At 25.3% G+C, this 24,957-nt stretch overlaps 12 protein-coding genes across 12 annotated transcripts; 1 reads left to right on the top strand and 11 right to left on the bottom strand.

The window, feature by feature from the left end:
- Positions 1–2,569: 2,569 nt before the first annotated feature.
- On the bottom strand, positions 2,570–3,124 carry EHI_173500 (uncharacterized protein; the record flags this gene model as incomplete). Its single annotated transcript, XM_644049.1, has 1 exon — positions 2,570–3,124. The coding sequence occupies one exon, from the start codon at positions 3,122–3,124 to the stop codon at positions 2,570–2,572; it is 555 nt and encodes a 184-aa protein (XP_649141.1).
- A 461-nt stretch (positions 3,125–3,585) lies between these two features.
- Positions 3,586–4,704, bottom strand: EHI_173490 (uncharacterized protein; the record flags this gene model as incomplete). The annotated part of the gene is made up of 1 exon (XM_644048.1): positions 3,586–4,704. The coding sequence occupies one exon, from the start codon at positions 4,702–4,704 to the stop codon at positions 3,586–3,588; it is 1,119 nt and encodes a 372-aa protein (XP_649140.1).
- Positions 4,705–4,797: 93 nt separating this feature from the next.
- On the bottom strand, positions 4,798–5,553 carry EHI_173480 (uncharacterized protein). Its single transcript, XM_644047.2, has one exon. The coding sequence runs from the start codon at positions 5,544–5,546 to the stop codon at positions 4,824–4,826; it is 723 nt and encodes a 240-aa protein (XP_649139.1). The 5' UTR covers positions 5,547–5,553; the 3' UTR covers positions 4,798–4,823.
- A 1,482-nt stretch (positions 5,554–7,035) lies between these two features.
- On the bottom strand, positions 7,036–7,503 carry EHI_173470 (EF-hand calcium-binding domain containing protein; the record flags this gene model as incomplete). The annotated part of the gene is made up of 1 exon (XM_644046.1): positions 7,036–7,503. The coding sequence occupies one exon, from the start codon at positions 7,501–7,503 to the stop codon at positions 7,036–7,038; it is 468 nt and encodes a 155-aa protein (XP_649138.1).
- Positions 7,504–8,077: 574 nt separating this feature from the next.
- EHI_173460 (uncharacterized protein) lies at positions 8,078–10,690 on the top strand (the record flags this gene model as incomplete). The annotated part of the gene is made up of 1 exon (XM_644045.1): positions 8,078–10,690. One exon carries the CDS (start codon positions 8,078–8,080, stop codon positions 10,688–10,690), a length of 2,613 nt encoding a protein of 870 aa, XP_649137.1.
- A 63-nt stretch (positions 10,691–10,753) lies between these two features.
- On the bottom strand, positions 10,754–11,647 carry EHI_173450 (uncharacterized protein; the record flags this gene model as incomplete). Its single annotated transcript, XM_644044.1, has 1 exon — positions 10,754–11,647. The coding sequence occupies one exon, from the start codon at positions 11,645–11,647 to the stop codon at positions 10,754–10,756; it is 894 nt and encodes a 297-aa protein (XP_649136.1).
- A 447-nt stretch (positions 11,648–12,094) lies between these two features.
- On the bottom strand, positions 12,095–15,085 carry EHI_173440 (uncharacterized protein; the record flags this gene model as incomplete). The annotated part of the gene is made up of 1 exon (XM_644043.1): positions 12,095–15,085. One exon carries the CDS (start codon positions 15,083–15,085, stop codon positions 12,095–12,097), a length of 2,991 nt encoding a protein of 996 aa, XP_649135.1.
- A 418-nt stretch (positions 15,086–15,503) lies between these two features.
- EHI_173430 (uncharacterized protein) lies at positions 15,504–16,118 on the bottom strand (the record flags this gene model as incomplete). The annotated part of the gene is made up of 1 exon (XM_644042.2): positions 15,504–16,118. The coding sequence occupies one exon, from the start codon at positions 16,116–16,118 to the stop codon at positions 15,504–15,506; it is 615 nt and encodes a 204-aa protein (XP_649134.2).
- A 708-nt stretch (positions 16,119–16,826) lies between these two features.
- On the bottom strand, positions 16,827–18,182 carry EHI_173420 (uncharacterized protein; the record flags this gene model as incomplete). The annotated part of the gene is made up of 1 exon (XM_649424.1): positions 16,827–18,182. One exon carries the CDS (start codon positions 18,180–18,182, stop codon positions 16,827–16,829), a length of 1,356 nt encoding a protein of 451 aa, XP_654516.1.
- A 969-nt stretch (positions 18,183–19,151) lies between these two features.
- Positions 19,152–20,807, bottom strand: EHI_173410 (mucin-2 precursor, putative; the record flags this gene model as incomplete). Its single annotated transcript, XM_649423.2, has 1 exon — positions 19,152–20,807. The coding sequence occupies one exon, from the start codon at positions 20,805–20,807 to the stop codon at positions 19,152–19,154; it is 1,656 nt and encodes a 551-aa protein (XP_654515.2).
- A 103-nt stretch (positions 20,808–20,910) lies between these two features.
- On the bottom strand, positions 20,911–22,923 carry EHI_173400 (uncharacterized protein; the record flags this gene model as incomplete). The annotated part of the gene is made up of 1 exon (XM_649422.1): positions 20,911–22,923. One exon carries the CDS (start codon positions 22,921–22,923, stop codon positions 20,911–20,913), a length of 2,013 nt encoding a protein of 670 aa, XP_654514.1.
- Positions 22,924–24,516: 1,593 nt separating this feature from the next.
- Positions 24,517–24,879, bottom strand: EHI_173390 (coatomer subunit beta, putative; the record flags this gene model as incomplete). Its single annotated transcript, XM_001913879.1, has 1 exon — positions 24,517–24,879. The coding sequence occupies one exon, from the start codon at positions 24,877–24,879 to the stop codon at positions 24,517–24,519; it is 363 nt and encodes a 120-aa protein (XP_001913914.1).
- Positions 24,880–24,957: the final 78 nt, after the last annotated feature.

Raw genomic sequence — 24,957 nt, 5'->3', positions numbered from 1 at the left:
GAATAATAAGAATAAATGATAAATAAAAGGAGAAATGATAATAAATGATATAATAATAAAATCAAAGTATAAAAGATAAATTTAATATTAATATAAAACAAAAGAGAATAAATATAAAATGAAAATAGATATAAATGATAAGAATATAAAAATGATAAGAATATAAAAATGATAAAGATGAATATTCAAATAATAAAATACATTTAAATATAAAAGAATAACAAGAAGAAAATCTAAAGAATATAAACATAAAAACATAAAATAAGAATAATATAATAATATATAGATAATAAGAAGAATACAAAGATATAAATAATATAAACAGAGAAATAAATATATAAAAATACGATAGATAAATAACATATAAATAAAAGAATATGAATAATAAAAATAATTAAATACGATTCATCAAATCATCTATTTCATTATTATTTCATACAAAATGAATACAAATGATTATAAAATATAAACATAAATATTTACATATTCTGTATTTATCATATTTTTTATTTTTATTTGTTAGGAGCAAAATATAATAAAGTGGAATATTCTATGGATGCAAATTTTTTTGCATCTTTTTTCTTTTTTGTAAATTATTTAGATGCATTTTTTCTTTGCTAATTTTCGTACCCTCTATTGAAATAATTTGTGAAATAATTTGTGAAATATATGTTGGTGTTAAACAAAAATTATTGAAATGAAATGAAGTGTATAAGTGTATAATAAAATTTATAATATATTATGATATGATGGAAATGAAATACTTAATAATTATACTGTGTGAAATTCAAGTATGGTTAATATATTGAACTCAATCATTTTATTCTTTATATTCATATTATCAGTTGTTGAATATATCATTGAATATTTATAAATAAATTAAAGTATAAGAAAGATGAAAAATATTTAAATAATTAAATATTATATTGTTGAAATAAAAATATTTAAAGAAGATAGAAATGATAAACTATAGAAGTATATCAAACTCTTGTCATATTATTATTTCAATTTTGATTTTGTTATTCATCGATTTATAAAATATTTCTGTTCATATCGAATGGTTGAAATTATTTATCTTTCAAAATCAATGGAAATATTTATAAATGAAATTATCTGAATATATTCAAAATAGTGAATTTGTTGAATTTATATATGAAAATTATTGAATATATCATTGAAATTATGAAATAGATTTATTGAATATATTATCATTCTATTATATAAATATAAATTAATGTAAATTTTAAGATAAAGTATTTGTTGTATCATATTTCATTTGAACATTTTATTAATTACTTCATTTTTGTTTTTACTTATTTGAATTTCATTTTCCATTTATCAAATTTCATACATTTTGTATTTATTTATTAATTATTCATTTTGTATTTGAATATCATTATGTTATTTCTATTTCATTCATTTATTTACAATATATCATTTATAAAAACATGATTTATGTTGAAATATTATATGAAAATCTAAAATTCTAAAATTCTAAAATTGAAATATCAAATAAAAATACAATTTCATCATAATATCTAAAAGAGAGTGAAATATTGATTAAAATAAAAGATGATAAATGAGGAAATAGAAAGAAGAAATGATAGAAAATATCATATTAGAAAATTGAAGAAGATTAATCCACAATTAAAATTTCATTAATTTATACAAAATGAACATTTTGTTGTTTAAATTCAAAATGTTTGTTTAATAAAATGAATAAATATTATACTTTGATCAATGAACGTACATTCACTACATTTATTTATCAAATATCTATAATTTCTGACGAATAAAATGAAATGTATTTAATTCAATTAATTTACATTCCATTAATATTGATATTTATGAAATGAGTGAAATAAGAAAAAATAGTAGAAATACATGATATAAATGTCAAAACAATTTATAAAATGAAATAATGATTAGATTATTGATTAAATAACCATATAATAAATAAAATAAATGTAAATGATATTTAGAACAAAACATAAAACATAAAACATAAAACATAAAAGAATAAGAATAAGAATAAAATAAAGAAATGAATATAAAACAATTATAATGTAATATTTAAATAAAGAATGAATAATAGAAATATGTCATGAAAATCAAATAAAAAAGAAGAAAAAATATAAATTAAATATATCAAATGTATTGATTCATTTTATCATTTGTTAAACACTCAAAATTTAATTAGATTTGAAATAATTGAAATTTATTATCATTGAAATAAAATATTTCTTTGTATTTAATTATCAAAAATAATTAATTAATTACAAATTATTCTGAAATATTAAATTTGATTCTTATCTGTCTTTTTATTTAAATTCTTTTGAAACTAACTCTTTCTGTTTATTTCTTCTCTTTTGCTTTCTGTTTTTATGTCTTCTTCTATTATACTTCTCTCTTAAACTCTTTAAATTTATCTTTTTCTCTTCTTTGTCTTTTCTCTATTTCTTATCTTTTCCTTCTTCTTTCCTTATTCATCATTTTTATCATTCAGTTTATTCTTCTTTTTATATTTAATCATTCTCTCTTTTCTTCTTTTTGTTCTCTTCACTTATCTTCACATATACAAATCATCAATTCTCGGTAATACTACTCTTCTTTCTATCTCTTCTTTATCTTTTTTGACTGGAGGAAGAACAGAGAAAGAAAGTTGTGGAATGACATTGGTGAGGGTAGTTAACGAAGGTAAAGATGGAGAATTACAAACTTTAGAGATTTCAGGTGTTGATTTTGCAGGGACAATACACTGAAGATTAACTTTACGAGTTGGAGGAATGAAATCAAGAGAATATCTAATATTATAAAGTCCAATTGTTGCACTTGCATAAATCACACGATCAAGGCGTTGAGCGTTTTCGATCAGAGACTGACAGACCCATTGAGGTTGTCCAAAGGCTAATACTTGAAAGACATTGACTCTTCTAGTTGTACAATTTTTTTTATGCCTTTTACACTCACCCCATCTTAAAACAAGAAAAGAACCTTGTGATGGAATGTTAGCAACAATTCCATTAGCACAAGTCATTTGAGCTAAAGTAGCACGAACAACAACAGTTCTTCTAACAAACTTATTTTCTTTCCACTGAATTTTTTGATTAGCAAAGATTTCCATTACAAGAAATAAAGTAATTAATAAATTAAGTTTGCAGTTTTGTTTAAATCTTAAAGGGTTTTTAATCTACTTTTCAAGTGGAATTTTTTTTGATTTTTGGTTTAGAGTTTGATTATTGCAAGGTTTTTTTCGTTTGTTTTTATTTAGCTGTTTTAGTTACTGAAATTAAAATTATAGCAGTAACCCTATATTTTTCAATTCTCTTCTTTTCAACAACCTTCGAAAAGACTCAATAAATATTTAAAATAATGTGAATTATTTTTAATATTTCTATTTTTAGTGATCGAATACAAAAAAATTCCCCTCATCGCTCATAATTTTCGAGTATATAACTCAGTGTATATTTTAGTTTGGTTTTTGGTTAATATATTTATAGTTCTTTGAGGTTTCTGGGTAACTTTCTAATGACGTATATTTTTGATTTTATTGAAGATAATTGATTTTTAATTTGAGAGTTTATTTCAAATCCACTGAATTACAGAAAAACTGTTAACTTTGATTTTATTTAAGTCTGATGCAAATACATATGGTCCTTTTCCTGTAAAATCAATAAAATGAACATGGAATTTATTGTTAATTGTCATAATTGATGTGTCAATATTATATGTACAAAATCCTAACACTTCATAACTATGACTAATTAGTCTACTTGAAGAGTATCTATAGCACCGAAAAAGTGAAGGTGTTTGTAATTTTTTACTTCTTAAACAGAAAATAGATAAATCAAAATCTCTATTCCATTTTTCTCCTGTTTCTATATGATGATTTACCCCAAAAACACCTTCATCTGTTTCAAAAATAATTGAAATATCTTTGTTTTGGAATGCATGTTGAATTGAAGATATCCCTTCATAATAAGAAATACCATCAAATATAACTTGAAAATAATGTTTTCCCATTAGTTTAGATAAATCATCCATATATTCTGAAATTAATGTCATTTCTTTAATAGCTGTTGGTTGTATTACTGGTGACATATCAGTAAAATGAGTAACTGTAGTACCAATATCACAACAACTAAGAGTTATTTCATTCTTTTTTGAGCATTCATGATTTAATTTAATTTCTGAATGTGGATGAATTAAAAATGGTTCTGTGAATAAACTTTCAGATTGTTTAGGAATTGTAGATAAATCACTAATATCACTTAATTGTTCTTTTGAAATTGTTTTTTTGGAATTAAACCTCTTTTCAGGGTTCTGAAGGTTTATACTTTTTGAAATTATTTTTGATCGAAAATCATGTTGTAACTCATTTTTCTTTTGATTTGAATGAGTTTTTTTTGGTGCCTTTTCATCTTCTTGATGATTATCAGGTTTTCTTGATTGACTTCTAATTGGAATGGTTGACAATTCAAGTGTTTTATCTGATAATGGGATGTTAACATATCTAAGAATTGGAAGTGAGTCTTGAGTCTCAACGCCTTTGTTGGTTTCTGTTTCTCCTAGTTTACTTAGAGATGAGTGTGTCTCAAAATTTCCTGATGTTTTCGGGTATGAAGGGTCAACCAAGTTTAAGTTTACAACACCATAATTATTTATTGCTTCTATAGTGATTTGTTTGTGTTGTTCAGGTTTCATTAACACAATATCAATGATTAAATCTTTATAATGATTTCTTATAAGTTTTTTCTCTTTTCTTTTATTTTTTTAAATATTAAAAAAAAAGACTAAAGAGACTTGAAAAAATAGATTAAAATTTATTTTTTATCTCCTTCTTTTTTTTCTTGTTCCTTCGACAATTTCATAGCACATTTCTCAAGTGAGTTATACCAATCAAGGGTAGAAGATGAAGTTGCAGTATTAACTAACCAAGATGGAACATATCCATTAATATTAGATTGTGTGATAGTATCATAACTAGTATAATATTTTCCATCTGGATTCTTAAATTCTCTGAAAATAGTTGCACAAAATAATGTTGTAGCACGAGTGAATTCTTTACTATTAGCAGGATAGTCTGGATGTTCTGCGGAAATATCAATAACAACACGTGCATCAACTTGATTTTCTTTCTTTTTATCAATTCCTTCTGGACCTCTGATTCTTCTGAAGTGAACAAAGTCTCTTCTTCCAACAACTAAACCAACAGTTTTAGTTGTAATGTGGTGCATTGTGTAACCATCTCCAAAGTCTTCAATTTGTTTCATTCCATCAACTAATACTTCCCAAGAAACTCTGTTTTCTGGAACTAATAATGCATCAATAACACATTGCATTCTAGCAGGAATTAAAGCATTAATTTTCATTTTCTTAATTCCAGTTGCACGATCATCTTTGTACCATAATTTGGCATTATCTTTTGATTTACAAGGGTTCCAATCACCTTTTTCAGCAAGTTCTTTAAAGAACTCTTGTTCTTCTTCATCAATTTTCTTCTTCATTGCTTCGAATTGTTCAGGACTAATTTTAGATGTAGCCATTATTGATTGATAAATGTATTTGATTTTAGAGTTTTGTTTCTGCCTTTTTCAATCAAAAGTTCTTCCTGCCTTTTCACTTCAATTTTACTTTTTTCTAATTTTTCAGTTATTTGAATGCTTTATAAAACATAATAATTCTTTTGAAGCAAGATTTTTTTCAGAACAACTTATAAAATAAAAGAAAAACACCATGAAACAACTTACAAAAAGAGGTTAATAATCGAAGCTTTTAATGGCTTTAAAAATTAATTTCTTAATTATGGGTTGTAGAAATTCTTTAATTATTTTATCAAGAAACAGCGTTGTTTTACAATTCTTTGAAGAAGAAATATTAATAGAAGACTATCTTTTCAGAGAATTAATAAAATTCTTTTAATACAATAACAAAGTCTGTAAATTTTAATGGACTTAAAAAGTACTAGTTTAGCTATGAAATATTTTTAATATTTTCTTTTATTTTGGAATATTGGCATTGAGAAAAGATATAAAGTTATTCTCATTTTTAAAATAACTTTAAGACAATAAATTTTAAATATATTTTGAATGAATGTCTTCTTATTCTTTATATTTGTATTTTATATATTTACTATTATAAATTATTGTATCTAACTTTTAAGAGTTTATTTTCATATCATTAAAGAAGTTTTCATATATATTTATTTAACTTATTAGTTATTTTTAAGGTAATTCTTTTTTTCAACTATCGGTTCATATATACTAATTGAAAAATGTATAAAGAATTCAATAACATACTTGTTGTTAATTATTTATTTATTCTATGATATAGTTTAATGTTTTTGGTTATTTTAAAACATCTTTAAATATTATTTTTTTATTAAATATTCATTTTGAATAAGTAGAATCTAATGTAGTTCCGATTTATTTAATTTTTATAAAAAATAACAGTTAAGTTTATTCTACTTAACATCTCTTATTACCAAATTGGGTAATTTGTATGACTCTTTTATAGAAAGAGGTAATTAACAAATGAGCAATTTTTAAATCAATGAAATTAACTTTTTGATATAAGAAACAGAACATAGTATAATAATCAAGCTTATTATTCTAAGACTTACTGTAATTCATTATCATATATTTTTCTTCTTCTATTTCTCAGAAAAAGAATTGACAGAATTATTGTTTTAATTCCATTTTATTAATAAACTCACTAAATATAAATGATATATTCACTTCATGAAAAATTCTAAATATTATTTAAAAAAGTTGAAATTATTTATAGAATAATTCCAAAACAAAAATCTAGAAAAATTAACTTTATTTAAATAAAAATACACTTCAGTTTATTAAAATAAGTAACAAATTTGATAATTCTTTTGATCTCAATATAGTTTCAATAAAGATCATTTCTAAAATATCTTTGAAATGAAAGATATTAAGACTTAATTATTAAATTATTAAATAATTATAATAAAAAATATTATATTATATAGAATTTAATGGTGAAAGAATATAATTTAAAAAATTAAAGTCAATTCAAGTCATAGAGAAGCATAAACTCTTGAAATGAAATTTTACCATCACCATCTTCATCTATAGAATCCATTAATGCATCAATTTCTCCTTTTTTAAGATGAACTCCAGTTTTTTTTAAGAAAGCAGTTAACTCTTTCTTATTAACTTTTCCACTATTATTACTATCAACCAATCTGAAAGCAACAGTTCCAATAATGACATCAGTTTTTTTAGTTTCAGTTGGAAGTAAACTACAAATATTTTTAAATTCTCTTAATGTAATTTTGTTGTCTTTTGAATTAAATAACCCCTTCCCATCAGCTAAAAGAAAGATATCATTAAATATTTCTCTATATGACTCTTTTTTATCATCAGTAATATGGTAAAACTCAATGAGCCCTTCGCAAAATTCATCAGGAGAAAGGTATCCCGATTTGTCTTTATCAAGGAGATTAAAAATAAATTCTATTTGAGTATTGTTCATTAACTAAGCACTTTATATTTTTAAGTTCTTATTTTTTAGTTCAACATAAAAGTATTTAACAATTCAGTTTTTTAATTAAACTCGTCCTGAATTTACTGAAATAAAAACAATAAAATAGAAATATTCTAGTAAATAATTTTATGAGATTTGTTAGACTAAATCTTGTTTTATTCAGTATATATTTACTTTGTTAATAAAGAAGTGCTACAGTCTGAACAAAAAAAAATAAACCAATCTAATTTTCAAATAAAAAGAAGAGATAATAATTAAATGTCTTAGAATTTTAAAGTCTTTTGTTTATAAATAAATGTAATTACTTTAATTAACTAATTTAAATATTTCATGAACAACTTATATAAAAACACCATCTTATAAACATGCCAATGTTGAATATAATTTCTACTTTTTTTGTTATAGTATCAAAGAATAGAGTGAAAGTGTTGAATAATGTTTACCATTTGTTATAGTCATGACTCATTGGTTGAAACAGTTTTTTTAAAAAGAATTTCTAAAAAAAAAATCATTAAAAAATAAATAAAATAAAACTAAAAAACAAATAAAAGCATTTCTTGAGATGAAAGTCATTTTCTTAGTCTTGTTAGGAATTATTCAATATTCTTATTCTAATGAATGTACATGTACTGTATCAACTACAAACATGTTTGTTGGTGAGTGTAAAAATAATGATGGAAACTTTGTTGCTAATAGTCCTGAGTGTATTTTTATTATAAATGAAGAAATTAATGGAAATATACTTTTAGAAAGTGTTAATAAATTAATTGTCAATTCAAAAAACACTTTTGAAACACAAAATAATATTATTACAGAGATTAAAGTTACTAGTGATGTCATTTTTAATAATGATGGAAAATTATCAGATAATCAACTTATTATTGAAAAACTTAATGCAACAAATGAAAATAAAATAACATTTGGGGTAAATACAATAATTAAATCAAGTAATGGAAACCCTAATATAATCATAACATCAGAAGCAAACATTAAATATAATGGAAATATAAATCAATTAGATATTGATGGAAATTTAGTTATGGAACAAGGAAGTATTAATGATATAAATGTTAGTGGAAGGTCAGAGGTATTATTACCAGAAAAAATTAAAATCAATTCTATTACTCTTGAAACAGCTAATTTTCATTTATTAGTTCCTTCAACAGATGACTTTCAAATTGGTAAATTTATTATTAAAATGAATAAAGGGCTTATCTCTAGTATTCCTTTAATTCATTCAGAAAATATTATCGCAGAAAAGTTTATTGATTCTCTTGTTGTTCAAGATGTCACAGGAACTAAGTTAACAGGAAAACTTAAAATTGAATGTGCTCGATATGAAGTATTTTATGTTTCACAAGAAACAACAGACGTTGCTTGTCAACCAATAACTTGTATATTTAAAGATAATCAATTTAATATTGAAAGATGTCCATTTGAAGAAAAACAAGATGGAGATTCTGTTATTCCAACAATACTTTTATTGAAGTCTGCTTTATGGAAAGAAGAATGGAATTCAAAAAAATTAACTAGTTTAATAATTGATATTAATAATGATAACTCATTAGATTTTGGAAGAAATACCATTAAATGCAGTAATTTAATTATTAAATCAGGAAAGATTTCTATTCAAGACATTTCATTAGAAAATGTTATTGTAGAGTCACAGGCTTCACTTAAATTAGTAAACACACATGTCCAAAGTTTAATGTCTGAAGACTCAACGCTTGAACTAAAGTCAGTTTATATAGAAGGATATTCAGAATTTAAAAATACAAAAATGTCTATTGAAAATTCATTATATTATGCTGGTTCAAATAAAAGTCTATTTAAGAGCATTTTTAATGGAGTTGAATTAAGTTTGACGGATGGTCACATTTATACGAAAACACCAATTGAAATAATTGTTGAAGAATTATCGATTATTTCACAAAATTATCCAATCTTTATTGATGAAAGTCAAAGCAAATTCTTCTTTGATGATTTTGTTTCAGTACTTGGTGTTGACAATGATGGAATAGATGCATGTTTTCAGTTAGTAAGTAGTATGGGACAAAATTTGATTACTGTAAATGAAAATAGTAATGTGGTTATTGACTTAAATAAAGTTAGTGCATTCTTTTGTATAGAAAACGTACAGGAACCAACCTCTTATCTTAATTGTAAAATTCCAAAACAACCAAATGGAAAATATAATATGGGACTTTTAGTGAATTTACCAGATCATTGTAAAAGTGTCAGTCCTTCAGCACTAAATTTTATATTTGAAGATGACATTATTGAATTAAATACTAATAATGTTCAGTCTATTGGACAAGTTCATGCACGTTCATTGGTTATTGTTAATTCTGAAGTTCAAAATGAAGGAGAACTTACAACAATCAATAAAGTTGAAGTTGAAAAATTAACTATTTCATCTCATACTAATATTTTAGAATTGTCTTTAAGAACTTCTTCATTAGTTAGAGTAACTTCTTTATTATCTCTTGGTATATTAAACGTTGATGGAATTAAAAATGGTTTCTTTGCTATTACATCTACTGGTTCATTAGAAATAATAGGAAATTTATTTTCTAATGCTAAAGTGATTATTGAGAATGGGGGCAGTTTTTATTCATACAACCCTGAAGAATATCTTGAAATAAATAATTGTGAATTTGAAATTCATCCACAAGGTGTTTTTAAGACAAACTTATTCAGTAAAATCATTGACTCTAACATCTATTTGAATCTTATTAATGAACATGCTCTTACATTTACTAAAGTTATTTTTGATGGTGTTAATATTGAATTAAGAACAACGAATCTAGTAGAATTCAATACACAAAGAAAGTCTCAACAATATGTTGCTTTTGCCAAAGGTGGAATAGAATTAATTAATACTAATATTGAATTAGTTAGTGGAACTAAGAGAACAAATTTAAAAAGTTCGATTGAGTGTAATAAACAATGGTTATTTATTAATAGGAAGAATACCAAATGTTTGTCTGATGGATTAAATATTAGAGGAAGGGAAACATTTGCAATTCCTGAACATTGGAAAAAACAAAAGAAATCAATGAAATGGATTTATAGTATTATAGTCATTCCAGTTATCATTGCTATTGGATATATCCTTTATGTATTCATTCGACAATCAAACAACACACAACATTCCAATCTCATGGATGATTAATAATTGAATTTTTAATAAGTTCAAAAATAAAAAAACATCTTGTTTTTTTTTAGACATTTTCAATTATTCTAAAATTAAACAACCTACTGTATCATTTGATGTATCTAATGGGGGTTCAGCTATTGGTTGGTCATTAGAAATTATGTTCTCAAGATTATAACGCTTAACAAATGATTTGTTTGTGATTGGATTTATTGGAATTGGGTCAATAGCATTCAAATGAATGAGAGAAGCTAACCTATGATTTTGAGAAGAGCAAGAAGTGATTAAATCAAGACTTGATTTCATCCCACTCATTTGATATGATGATGGTTCAAAGGGAATATGAGATAAAAGTGCATGGTAATTAGCTAACTCTATTATTAAAGAATAAATAGCAAATATATCTTTAATACATAATAACACCATTTGATGTAATATCATATTCGATGTTTTTTTACTGAAGAAATCTAAAATAACAGATTTATAAGAATGGAAAATATTAACAAGGTTTTCAAGAATAACTGAGATAGAATAAGTATTTTGTTGTAACGAAGGAAGAGTTATTCCATTTGGAAGACTAAATTTTCCAGTAAAGAAAGGATATTTTCGATGAAATAACAATGACTTTTGAAGGGGTAATAAATAATGAAAAACCCAATATGAATATTTTGATGTATCAAAGTCTGTGATATCTTTAATTTTCTTTATTGGGCGTGTGTTTAAATCTGCGATTTGTGTAAAAATATTAGAAGAACCTTCTCTTGATAGAATATGATAAAGAATTAATGTTTTTAAAATCTCAGTATAACAACCATACTGTAATTTATTTTTTATTCTTACTGATATTATACGAATGTCTTTGTTAAAAGTGTGCTTTATAATATAATGAATATACTTTTGATTAGCTAAAGAAATATCCATATTTGTTGTTTCAGAGAGGGCAATATTTAATTTAATATTAAAACTAAATTCCATTGAATGGTCATTGAACAGTTTACTCGTTTTAAATTAATAGTGGATATCTCTTTCTAACAAGTGAGTAGATTAATGATATGATACTATCATCTCTTTCTAGACAATGAGATTGTTAAAACAAAATGTTTAATAATATATTTATTAGTTAAGAATAGTTTTGAGTAAAGAGGTTAATAACAGAAAAAAATAATTACAAATGAGAGGATTTAATGAATTTGTTAATTTATTAGTTAATACTCACTCAAGTTGTTTTGTAACGTTTAAATGAAAATGAAAGAGAGTTATTGCCATAAATAAAGGTGTTAATGAAAGTAAACTACCTCTTAGCAAATATGAAAAATAATATGTTTATTTAAGAGTTTGATAGTAAGAAAATCATTCTATTTTTATATTCCTTTAAACAAATAAATACTAAACTGTAAGTCTATAATTTAAATTGAAGATGTTTTAGTCATACTGAATTAGAGGACCACCAAGTGAAGATAATTCATTTTCATCATATTCTTTTAACATCTGTCGTCCTTTATATGTTCTATATTTAATAATTCCAACAACAATAGCAATTATGGCAATAATAATAATTAATACACCAAGAACACTTGGAACAACAATAGCAATAATTTTTGATGTTTCTTTTTCTGTTGGATATTCCTTTTTAATCTGGTCTTTTGGTAAACGATATATAGGGAAAATAGCGTCATCTGGTCCTAAAGAGGCTAATTGTTCAGCACTAAATTTACAGAATGTATACGTATTTGTAAAATCAAAAACCAAATTATTTTCATCAGAGTGTGTCAACAAACAATTGAGATACAGTGGCTCCATGAAATAGTTATCAGTCTTACCATCAAAATGAACCTGGGTTAAATTTCTAACCCTTAAGAAATCATTAATTTTGAAATATGAAGTATTAGTAAAATCAACACTTGAAAATTCACTAATTCCAATATAAACATCTTCTTTTGAATTATGTTTTAATGACTGGAACATTAATCCATCTCCAACAATATAACCAATAATAAAATTAGTATCTCTTCCACCTATAGAATCATTATAAAATATTGGCATTTCAAAACCTAAGTTATCTTTTGCTCTATCCTTTGTATTATCCCACCAATTGGCTAGTGGTGATTGAACTGCTTTGATATCCAATGAACCATCAGAAACTCCAATAATAACAGTTGACCCACACGCATAACATCTATCAAACTCATAAATTGTTAAATCCTCTTTTGAACCCATAGGATTTAAAGTTAATGTTTGATAATCAGTTGACTTATCTCTATTTAATGTCTTAATAGTCAATGGATATACACCAGTAATAGCTAACTGATATGATTCTGAACCAGCAAATAAACAATTAGTAACAAATGATGAAATTTCTCTATTAAAATATTTAAAGAACACTTGTGTCTCTTTTTTTATTGTTGGTAATACACTCTTTAAATATGAGTTTGAATATATTGTGTCATACTCATCTCTAACACCACGATACTCAACAGTTACTCCAGCTGAATCCTTGTCTTCTTCCGCAGTTACTCTTCTCAACCGATAAGTTTTTGAAGTTGGTAAATCTCTTTCATGGTATGAAAAGAAGTTAGATAATAATGATGCTTCATCACAACTATCAAATTTTGCATAAACATAATCAGTGCATCCAACAACTTGTTCTAAACATTCAAGTGCAGAAGCATCTTTAGTTGCATCTACATTACCTAAATAACCTCCTACATTGGCAGTACATTGTTCTGGTGTCATATTCCAAACATCAATGAATCGATTATAAGAATCACCTACAATCTTATATTTTGCATCTACACTTGACCCTTTATAAAGGGCACATCCTTGGTTATTAATACAACATTTACTTGCTAACTGAGGACACTCCTTCTTTGCTGCTTCTAAAGTTTTAAATACTTTTCCTTTTCCATATACATCACAGACATAACCACTACAGTCATTATTGTCTGACTCTGATTCAAACACTTTACCATCATATGAATAACAATACGTTGGATGAGCACTATCGTAATGTAACACTGTACTTTTCTTTACATCCATATATGAAACAATTGTTTTAATATAAGAATCAGGTATTTCTGCCATGGTTTGTGTTGATTCATCATAATAATTTTCACATACATCAGTGAAGAGATCCATTTGATTAAGAGTTGGAGTATAACAATGATCACCAGTTAATGGTTTAAATCCATCATATGTTTGGATATTAATAGGACATGTGTTATGTTTTGAATAATATGGTTCAGGGTTATAAATTAATGAACGACATAACAATCGTTTGTTATTACCAGAATTCAATAAACTCCAAAATATACTTGGTAAAGTTTCAAAATGGAAATTATGAACGATTTGTGTAACTTCTTGCATACCATAACTTCTAACTTGTAACTGAATTTTTTCTCTGTTAGTTAATTTAATATCTGTAAAAGTGGTGTAGTTCCATTCACAAACTGATTCTTTTCCAATATAAATTGATGGACGTTCTTGAAAAGTATTACATTTTCCTGCTGCTTTTGGATTACAACATGGATCAGCATCAAACCCTTCTTCTTCCTTATACTTCGGACAATATCTCCAATTCCCTGATACCTTTGTTGTATCTGATAAAAATGAATAATCAACAAATGGGAAACAGAAAAATCCATTAAAAGTAAAAGTCTCTAATAATGACATTTCTTGTCCAAATCCCCAATTTGTAGATTCTAATATTGATTCCCAACGCTCCATTGAAGTTTCATATGTCTGTTCTAATCCAGAATCAATAAATGACTGACACTGAGAGATATCAAAGTCAACATAATGGTTATTTGTAAATATATAAACATTAGAATTTCCAATAGAACTGGTTGATTCTATTTGTACTGATTTAAAAGTACTTCCAAACAACGGCATTTTCATAGCATATCCACTTATTGGGTATGACAAAAATGCAACAAAACTATTTGTTGTTTCTTGTGTTGGCTCAATAAGGAATGAATATGAAGCAACATAATCAGGCAATGGAAAGAAATAATTTTCCCATCCAACATCTTTTAAACGTTCACCAGACTTTTCTGTATTAACATGATAAGTAAATTCTTTAGTTTTTTCTTGTCCATCCTTGTCAATATAATTTAATTTTAATTTTGGTGCTTGACTTTTGTCACTATATTTAATTGGATACGCCTTATTAGATGTAATAACTAACATTTTTAATTTAGGATACAATGACAATGATGTACTAAATATACCTCCACGAATATAGACTTGTTCTGGATGTTTCTCTTGTTCTTCCTTAATTAAATTTACTTTTTTCACAGCCCATTCTGTTGCTTTTCTAATTTTTTCTTTACCACTTAATCCAGTAGGTTCAACCCAATCTTCAAGTCCAATACAGCAAATAATGAAAATAAATGATAAGACAATGTTTTTGCTCATCTTTTGAATGGATTTTTTGGTATTTTTTGTTTTTTCTTCTTTTTAAGCAAACTTTGCTAATAACTTTATTAATAATTTTTTACTATTTTATTCATTACTTTTTCAATTTCAGGTTAGCGTTATTTCTTTTTTAATTGTTTGTTTTACATAACATTTAATTATTTATAATAAAAAATTAAATATGAAAAACAAGAAATTCATATAAAGTAATTGATGAAAAAATGAAAGAAAATCTAAAAAGTATTTTTATGTTTGTTCTATCTTGATTTTAATTTTTTCAATGAAGGAAAAAAAAATTATTTTAGTTATACTCGGTTGCAATAACAGAAAGAACAAACAAAAAGCTAAGATTAAAAAAATGATTCATTTAAATAAACAGTTAGATTTTTTTTTATTAAGGTTCTTGTGTTGAGGCTAATTAAATGTTCTGAGAAGCTTTATGTCTTGTAGAACTTCTAGTGTGTATTTTAGATTGAGGGACATACGAATCAGGTATAAATAACACTTCTTCTGAGTCACTAACTCTTTTTTGTTTAGAAAGTGTTTTCTTAGATTTTTCAGAAGAAGAAATAGTTCTTTTTGGCTTTTTCGTTTTCTTTTCTTGTTGTTTCTTTTCTAGTGCAAGTAATTGTCTCAATGCACGAACGTCTTCGTTGTCTTCTTCTAATGTCTCATCATCATCTACAACCATCTGGTCATCGTTTTGGGGACTAGAAGAAAGGGCATTATTAGTATTAATTGGTACCTGATTTTCACTGTTTCTAATAATAGACTCCTTATTTTTGTGAGTAGTTTTGTTAATAACGTTTTCAGTATTTCCAGAAGGAATAGTAGTATTTGGAATAATGGATGGCAAATCATTATCATTATTATGGATTGGTTGTTTAGAAGAGATAAATAAATCAGCACTTAAAGGAACATTTGGCATTTTTGGATGAGATTGGAAGAATAAATCAAGACAAGTAGGAAGAAACCCATTATTATAATACCTTGGGTGGTAAATAGCAAGAATATCAAGATAGTTAAATCCCATTATAATCATGTCTCTTTCTTTTTTAATGAATAGAAGTCTAATTTCTTCAGGTGAGAGATTAGAGTTAGTCATAACTAAGAAATGTAGTTTTAATTTTAATGAGATGAAGACAACCATGTATTTGGGGGTTTCATATTTTGAGAATTTTCTTTTTTTTTCCGCGTCAAATGGACTACATCATGTTTTTTGTGTTTAGAAAAAATGTCATTCTTCAAACGAATATATTTTTTCCTCTATGATTATAATTTCATAACAAAACAATATTATTACAAGTTCATTAAATAATAATCAAATATTATATATTATATATCAATAAATATGGGATTTTTATTTTAGTTATTATTCTATTATATTATTCAGTAGTATCTGTTTGTTTTACTTGAACTTTTCATGAAGTTAATTTAAAAAAAAAAGAAAACTCAAAATGGCTTTTTCGTGAACCTTTTTTATTTTTTTTCGTTATTCTTTTTTGTTTTTTTTTTTAATTTTTCTTAATAGAATTTGAACCTGTTTAATATGTAATTATTTATCATTTTATCCAGGTGAATAATTTTTGTTGAGATTTTTTAAGAAATATAGAAATATAATAATAATATTATTATTTTTTATAAATTATTAAAAAAGAAAAAAAAGATAATAAATTGTTTAATTAACAAAATGAACAGACAACAGAAGTGAAAAGAATGTAAAAGAGAAGATGAAGTTGATTTAGTGATGTTCCTCTTGTTTTTTGAGAAGATTATTTTGTTCTATAAGAGGATGAACCAAGTCAATTCCTTTATTTGGAGATACAACATCATCAATTGAACTAGTATTTAAAGAATTTAATAAAGGAGCTTTAGGAATTGATTTTCTTGGTGTTTGATCACCAACTCGAATTGCATTTGATGTAGTATCAGAACTTGTACAAAATTTAGTAATTTGACTAATAAGTCCAGAATCACCATAAGCTTGTTTTGGATTAGGCATTCTTTTTGGTAATTCTTTTAATCTATCTTCTAAAGTTTTTTGGGTATTTAAAGAGGAATCTTTTGATTTATTTTTTGATGAATCTTTTTTATCAGAATGCATAGTTTTACTTATAATTCTTAAATGGTCTTCTAATAAAGATTTTTTAGATTCATTACTTTTTTGTACCATTCTTAATGGAGGTTGTATTGAAGTAGACTGAGAAACTCCATTATTACGTGATGTTTCTTCTCTTTTTTTTTCTTTAACTATTTTCTTTTTTAAATCTTCTTTTTCTTGTTCTAACATAGTAAATTTCATTGAAGGTTTTCGTTCTTCTGCACTTCTCAATTTTCTTTTACGTTGATGTTTTTTTTCTTTAGGTTGTTCTGGTAAAATTGGATTTTTGTTAGTTTCTTTATCCATCCATTCTCCTTCTTCTTTTTCAGTTTTATCATTCTCTTCACTTCCATCTATTTCTTTACTTTTATATTCTTTTTTACTTTCTATACTTTCATATTCTTCTATTTGACTTAATAAATTATCACTTTTATGATGAATTGACCCTTCTTGAGATTTTTGAAGAATATTATCATTATTAGGAAATTGATTAAATGACATTTTATCTTCTATAGTATTTGATTGATCACCACTATCATCATTCTGTTTTATAATAATTTCTTTTTTCTCTTTTCGTGTTATTCTTTTCTTAGGCTTCTTTTCATCTTGTATGTCTTTGTCTTCATATAATTGTTCTGTCATTCTTTTCATTTCTTTGATAAGATCATTCTGTTTTTTAATGATATTTAATACTTTTAAATGTTTTTCTGCTGTTGTTGGTAAATATGGAATAGATGGAGCATTAAAAAAATGGGGATTTTGTTGAAACTCTTTAAATTTAATTGTAAAAGGAAACCCAATCACTGTTGGTTCTTGTGTTTTATGACAACTTGAATATAAATGAATAATATCAAGATAACTAATATTTGCTTTAATTAATTCTAATTCTTTCTTTAAGTGTGAGTTAATTGACTCCTCAATTATTACCATATGTTGAATATCTTCATTATTCATAACAAAAGAGTTACTTAAATTAGTGCTGTTCATTGGTTGCATCTAGGTTTCTATTTCTGAGTTTCAATTTCTATTTTTATATCACTTCCTTTTTCATTCTTTTTAAAAGTTACTGTCTTTTATTACCATTTTTCAATATTCATCTTTAAATTAAACATTATATACATTATCATAATGTTATACTCAACATATTTATGTTCTTTTTATATATTAAATCACAGATGATTTAAAGATAATGTTTGATTAGAAAAAGAAATTAGAAGAAGATTTGTAGGAATAATTAATTTCTATTTTTATTAATTTCTTCTTTTTAGTTAATAGTATAATTTTATTATAATTGTTTATTCTTAATAAACAACCAAAAGAGCATTAAAAAATAATAATAACTAATTCTAATAGTTTAACTCCATTTCTCATTAATGTTTATAATTAACATGATTTTAATTCTCTTTCTTTATGTTTATGCTTCAATGAAAAAGAATTACATTGTTTTATATTAATTATATTTTCTAGAAGGTTTATGAAACAAAAAAACAAGTTTAAGAAAGATGTTACAAAAGTATTTTTAACTATCTAAATTCTTATTTATATACAACATTATTGAAATGTGTTTCTTTGAAATTAAAGAACCAATATCATCTTTTTTCTTTTTAACTATTGTTATATCTAATATCTGTTATTTTAATTCATTTGATATTTATAATATTTTGAAATAAATCTATCTGAATTTATACTTTAATCCTTCAATTTATACATTAATTCGTTAACTAAAAGAGGTAATTTGATTGTTTTTTTATTAGGTTGTACATAACTTATGTTTGCAACGTTTATTCGTTTCATTCTTAATTTATTATTAAATGTTTGAAAAGTCACCTAAATATTATCTATGTTCATAAGAAAGGAAATGAATAAAGTTATTATCTTCCTTAAGAACCAACAATTAACTCTTCTTTTGGCTTCTTTGTGTAATGAAAAGAAAAAAAGTAAAACTTACGTCAACAACCAAATAAATTATTGAATAATATCTTGAGCAATGTCATCTATATTATCTTTAAGTTCATTAGTACTTCTTTCCATCCAATCAAGTGCTCTTCTATGAGCATTTAATAATTGAATAATTTGAACACACTCTTTATTTTCTCCTTCTTTTACTTCTGCATAATTGTGATTAGTAATTTGTTTTTTGACTTCTTTATATTTTCCTTCTAAACTATCAAGTGTATCAATGACAGTTTGTACCACATTCTTTGTTGTTCCAGATGAGCCAGGATGTTTATTTTGAATCTCTTTGATATGTGTTTCTGTTTCTATTTGTTGTTTTTCTATTTGTGTGACTACATCAATCATTTGGTCTTTCACAACACTCATTTGTTGAACAAATTTTTTAAGCTCTTCAATTTCCTTTTCTGCTTTCATAATAGATTCATTCTGTGCCTTAATCTTTTCTGATATTTCTTGGAATCGTTTGGCATCACTTTGTAAGTCTTTGTTCCATTCTTCAATACAATCATCTAACCCTAATGTCTTTGCTCGAGAAAACAATAGTTCTGCCTCTTTTTGTATAGAGCTTTGAATGTCATTTGTTGTTGGTTGATTCCCATTTGTTTGAATACCAGTTGTGGAGCTATTCAACAAGTTATTTGTACCAAATGGATTTCCTGATCCATTTGTTGTGGTAGTGTTAGTAGTGCTACTTGTGAAATTACCAAATGGATTACTTGTGTTTGTTCCAGTTGTATTTGGTGTAGTAGCACTAGAAGTAATAGTATTTGTGAAATTACCAAATGGATTACTTCCTGTTGTTGTGGTTGTTCCTGTTGTTGGAGTTGTGTTTGAGGTAGTGAAATTACCAAATGGGTTACTTCCTGTTGTTGGAGTTGTACTAGCATTAGAAGTGGTATTATTTGTATTGAAATTACCAAATGGATTACTTCCTGTTGTTGTGGTTGTTCCTGTAGTTGTGTTATTTCCTGTTGTAGTTGTTGTTCCTGTTGTGGTAGTTGAGTTTGAAGTAGTGAAATTACCAAATGGATTACTTCCTGTTGAAGTTGTATTATTTCCTGTTGTGGTAGTTGTTCCTGTTGTATTATTTCCTGTTGTTGGAGCTGAGTTTGAGGGAGTGAAATTACCAAATGGATTACTTCCTGTTGTGATGGTTGTTCCTGTTGAAGTTGTACTGGAGGTAGTATTATTAGTGGTAGTGAAATTACCAAATGGATTACTTCCTGTTGTAGTAGTTGTATTATTTCCTGGTGTTATAGTATTAGAAGAAGGAGTTTGATTAAATAAATTGGTTGTTCCATTGGTAGTGTTATTAGTACTAAATGGATTATTAGTAGTATTTGTATTAAATGGATTGTTGGTGCTTGTAGTATTAGTATTAAATGGATTAGTTGTTGAGTTAGTAGTATTGTTAGTAGTATTAAATGGGTTAGTTGTTCCTGTTGTGAAAGGAGTTGTTGTATTGTTTTGAGTAGTAGCAAAAGGGTTATTTGCTCCTGAGACTGAACTTCCAGTAGAATTGAACGGATTAGTTGTTCCCGACGTTTGGTTAGTATTAAATCCAGCGAATGAAGAATTTGTACCAAATTGAGGTTGTGTAGTATTGTTTGGAGTTCCAAAAGGATTTTGTTGACCAGATTGAAATGAAGAGAATTGATTGTTCATCGAAGAATGATAGAAATAAGATTTTTTCATTTTTTATAAAATTCATTTTTTGTGAATTATTTGAATCTGATAAATTTATAGTAAAGGTATCAATAAGTTATAGTTAAATTACTGTGTCGAAATTTGAGAACTTATGGCGTAAATCCCTTGCTTTTCTTTCTTCTACTGAGTATTCTTCTTGACATTGTTTCCATATCAACCGGTCAGGCAAATTGAACCACATTACCATTATTTCTCTTGCTATTGTTGGTTTAATTTGGTTTTGTAGAATGAAATAATAACTAACAATTCCAGAGAGAGTGAAATAAATGTATGTTGTTTGAGATGGAATTTCATTAAAGGCAATAGGGTTTGAGAGTTGAATGAGTTGACATTGTCCATTTAATGGAGTTATGAATCTAACAATGTGTTTGATAAGATCTTCACTCTTAGTTAATTCAAATGGAAAGATTTGAAGGAATGTATGACAATGAGAGTTTTGATTCATGACAACTGTTTCAAACACAATAAATTCTTTTTTCTCTACACGATAAAAGTTTCTCAATGAAGTATAATAATTATTTAATTCAGATAAACCAACAAGTGACATCATTTTATAAGACTGAATATGATGAATTGGAATAAGTTGAAAATGATTATCAATTAATGGACCTTTAGTATATGATAAATAGTTATAATATCCACAAGATATAATAAGTTTTAATTCACTTTTTGAATTTGATAAACAAAACCAACAATTATTAATTTTATAATTTTGAGGATATAATGGCTTTTTATTAATTTCAGAAGTACTTATAACATGTTGATGGTTTTCTTGTTTATTTGTAGGTATTGAAGAAACAATAGTTACATGAGATTGACATAATGGCTTTTTGAATTCTTTAAATTTAGATTGAGTAAGTTGAATGTCAGAATAAGGATTAACTCCAAGAATTCTTGTATTATTTTGTAACGCACCTTCTTCTACTGAAATAAGTTTTAAGAATATAATTGACTTTAAATTTCTTTCTTCTGTCTCAGGATTTAAAGAATAAAATTTAGTAGGATAAATTAAGTTATTGTTTTGCATTCGAGGTTCTGTTTTATTAGTAAACTCAACTCTTTCATAATATTCTTTGCCAATTGTTAGATGATATCTTGGACAACATGCACGTGCAATAATTGAAGCAACATAAGAATAGTCAACATGAAATGCTGGTTTTTCGTTATTATCTAATTCATTAAGAATATATGATGGCCAATATGTTGATATAAAGAAATCACAACTCTTCTGAAGATAATATTTTGTTGCTAAGTCTTTAGTTTCTTGATAACTAACATCATCTTCTGCTTCATCAATACTACTATAAACTAATGTAAATGTATCAATCTTTAAATCTCCAAGTCCATTTAATATATGTACATTTGTTGGAATTGGTTGTTTTAACTGATTAGTAGAAGGTGTTGCTAATATATAAATTGGACATGGAGGTTTTGGTATGATAATTTCTTCATTATGAATAAGACCTAATATTATAACTGCTTTTAATTCTCCTTTCTTACTTATTACTCTTTCTATTTTTTCAAATAGATGAACAATATAATTCCCATATATTGGACCAACAAACAGAAATTTACTTTTAACCACTCCATTTTCTTTTTCATCATTTTGTTCTTTTAAAATCATTTCATCTTTTTCATAACTTTGTAATTGACTCATTCTGATTTCATTTTCTTTCTCTTCAATTCCTTTATTAAATGTAATGTCATTATCATTATGGATATCATTGATTTGTTGAGTTGTATTATCGTATTGGTTTTTCTTTATGAATTTCAATTCATTTTGTTCACTTATTGTTTCTTGATCTACTGGTATTTGCACCTCTTTATGAATTAGCATTGGTTCTTCGTTGGTTAGGGTTTCTGCCTTCTTCTTTTCTCTTACTTCTCTTATTATGTCTTGTTGGACTTTTAGTTGTAATGAACTTTTTAACTTTTTAATCATTTCCTCCATTTTTCTATTAATTTCTTTAGGTGGTTCTAAAATACTCATCTCTTTCTCTTCTCCTTTATCAAGTGGTGGACATGCATCAACACACTCATTGCCTGCTTCTTCATATCTCCCTTGATGACTCATTGAATAAATTCTGTGGATAAACAGTTTATTTCTTTTTATTTTTTGTTGTTTGATATATATAACATTTAATAAATTAACAAAACACCAAATCCTGATACATAATGGTTATAAATTTGTCTAAATGGTTTATTTATTATTCTTTAATAAACTACTTCCTTAAGTTTATAACCAAGCTGTTGGAGTTAAAAAGGAGTTTTATGAGTTAGGATGAAAAAAAGAAAAAATGTGGTTATTCAATCCCAAAGAGTCAATTCATAGTCATTTCCTTATCATTTACAACATCGTTTATCTTTGAATAACTCAACAAACAGAAGTGTGCTTTGCATATATAATATCAATAATTTGTTTTATTCTTATCTTAAATAAAAATGAAAGATTTGTTATTGAATCTAAAATAATAATAATATTATTATTATACTACAACTTTTTTATTATATTATTTCATTACTTAACACATTCCTTGATTATTTTGATTGTGTTAAAACATTGATAATGTGAATTGATAATACCAAATAAAACAGATATTTATGACATATTATAAAAGAGAAAGTTTAATTTCCTAATTTAAATCAAGAATATAAAAGTTGTGTTGTATATGATAACAATTGATATTAACTGTAAAATAGTTATTAGAATATACAAAGTGTATTAATCATTTTCTAAATAATCATTTCAAATGGTTTAAGTATTAAATGGTGTTACTTGAAAATAACAAAACAGTACAAGAATGTTTACTAACATTCATTTTTTAGTTATTACCAATTCTCTTGTAACATAAATACGTTATTAACAAGAAAATTCTTTAAGAATGTTTTTTAACGAGTTGTATTTATGGAATGAAGATTTAATAGTCATTTAACAAATTACTACTTTTAATTTTGATACTTTGAATAATCTTTTACAATTCTTTTATTTAATTTATCACTTTGAAACATCTATATTTCTTCATAAAGTTGAACAAATAATTGTTCAAAAATCATATTAAATAACAAAAAGTCATTGTAATTATTCAGATATTTGGGTTGTATATGAAAGAATAGAACTATTATCCTTTAAGAAAAGAGTTGTTTCAATAATTTGACAATGACATATACTAAACTCTAGTCAGAGTCGACAAAAGAGACTTTGGGTTATGAAATAAGTACTTTTGTTCTTATTTTTCAGATGTATTACTATGACTCTTTAACAAGTTTTTTCTTTATTCATAGTATTAGCTGTAAGTAAAATATAAACTAGTGTCGTATATTTGATGGTTTAATGAAATAGTTGAAAATTAAGTTTGGTTATTTAAGTTAATTAAGTGTTTGAATCATTTACATTGAGAAGAACAAGATGAATTGGTTAAATTACATAATGAAACAATTATGGTTAAGTGATGATATAAAAAATAAATGAGAAATAGTGAAATAATAATAAGGTACAGACAAAGAAGAAAGTAAATACAAAGAGAGGTGCCTCAATAAAGAAAAGACAGAGGATAATAAATAAGAAAAGAGAAAGATGAGTGAAATGCCGTTATAAATTAGAATTGAAATAAAAACAAAATAATAACAAGACGTAATTCTGTTGAATAAAGAATAAGAAAATGTCAATTTATTTTGGACTAACCCTTTTTTGGTTAGCAACAATGCGGTCTCCTAAGTTAATTGCTAATGATTGAGTTTTACTTCTGATTCTAACCCATCCACTGATTTTATTTCCTATTTTCTCTGCAGATAAGTTGATTAATGCATCTTCATCAAACAAATTCTTTGCGTAGAAGTTAGCAGATAAAAATCCAATGCTATCACAAAACATGATTGCTGGTGTGATACATTGTAATTTAGCAATTGAACATAATAAGTCTGCATATTCTTTTAAATCAGTACATTCAGTGTCAACAGGAATTTTATTTTCCCATTCATATTCCATCCATTTCTTTTGATACACTTCAATATCTACATCACATGGTCTCATTTGGTCCAAGTATTCAATTCTTAATTCATTTAATATCAAATTAGCATCCAATGCATTGTATGTAACATTCTTATCAGC

The sequence above is a fragment of the Entamoeba histolytica genome, genomic scaffold, assembly GCF_000208925.1.
Source record: "Entamoeba histolytica HM-1:IMSS scf_1104750518903 genomic scaffold, whole genome shotgun sequence".
NCBI lineage: Eukaryota > Evosea > Mastigamoebida > Endamoebidae > Entamoeba > Entamoeba histolytica.
The sequence above is the reverse complement of the archived record's forward strand: the minus strand, read 5'-3'. Positions and strand labels throughout refer to the sequence as shown.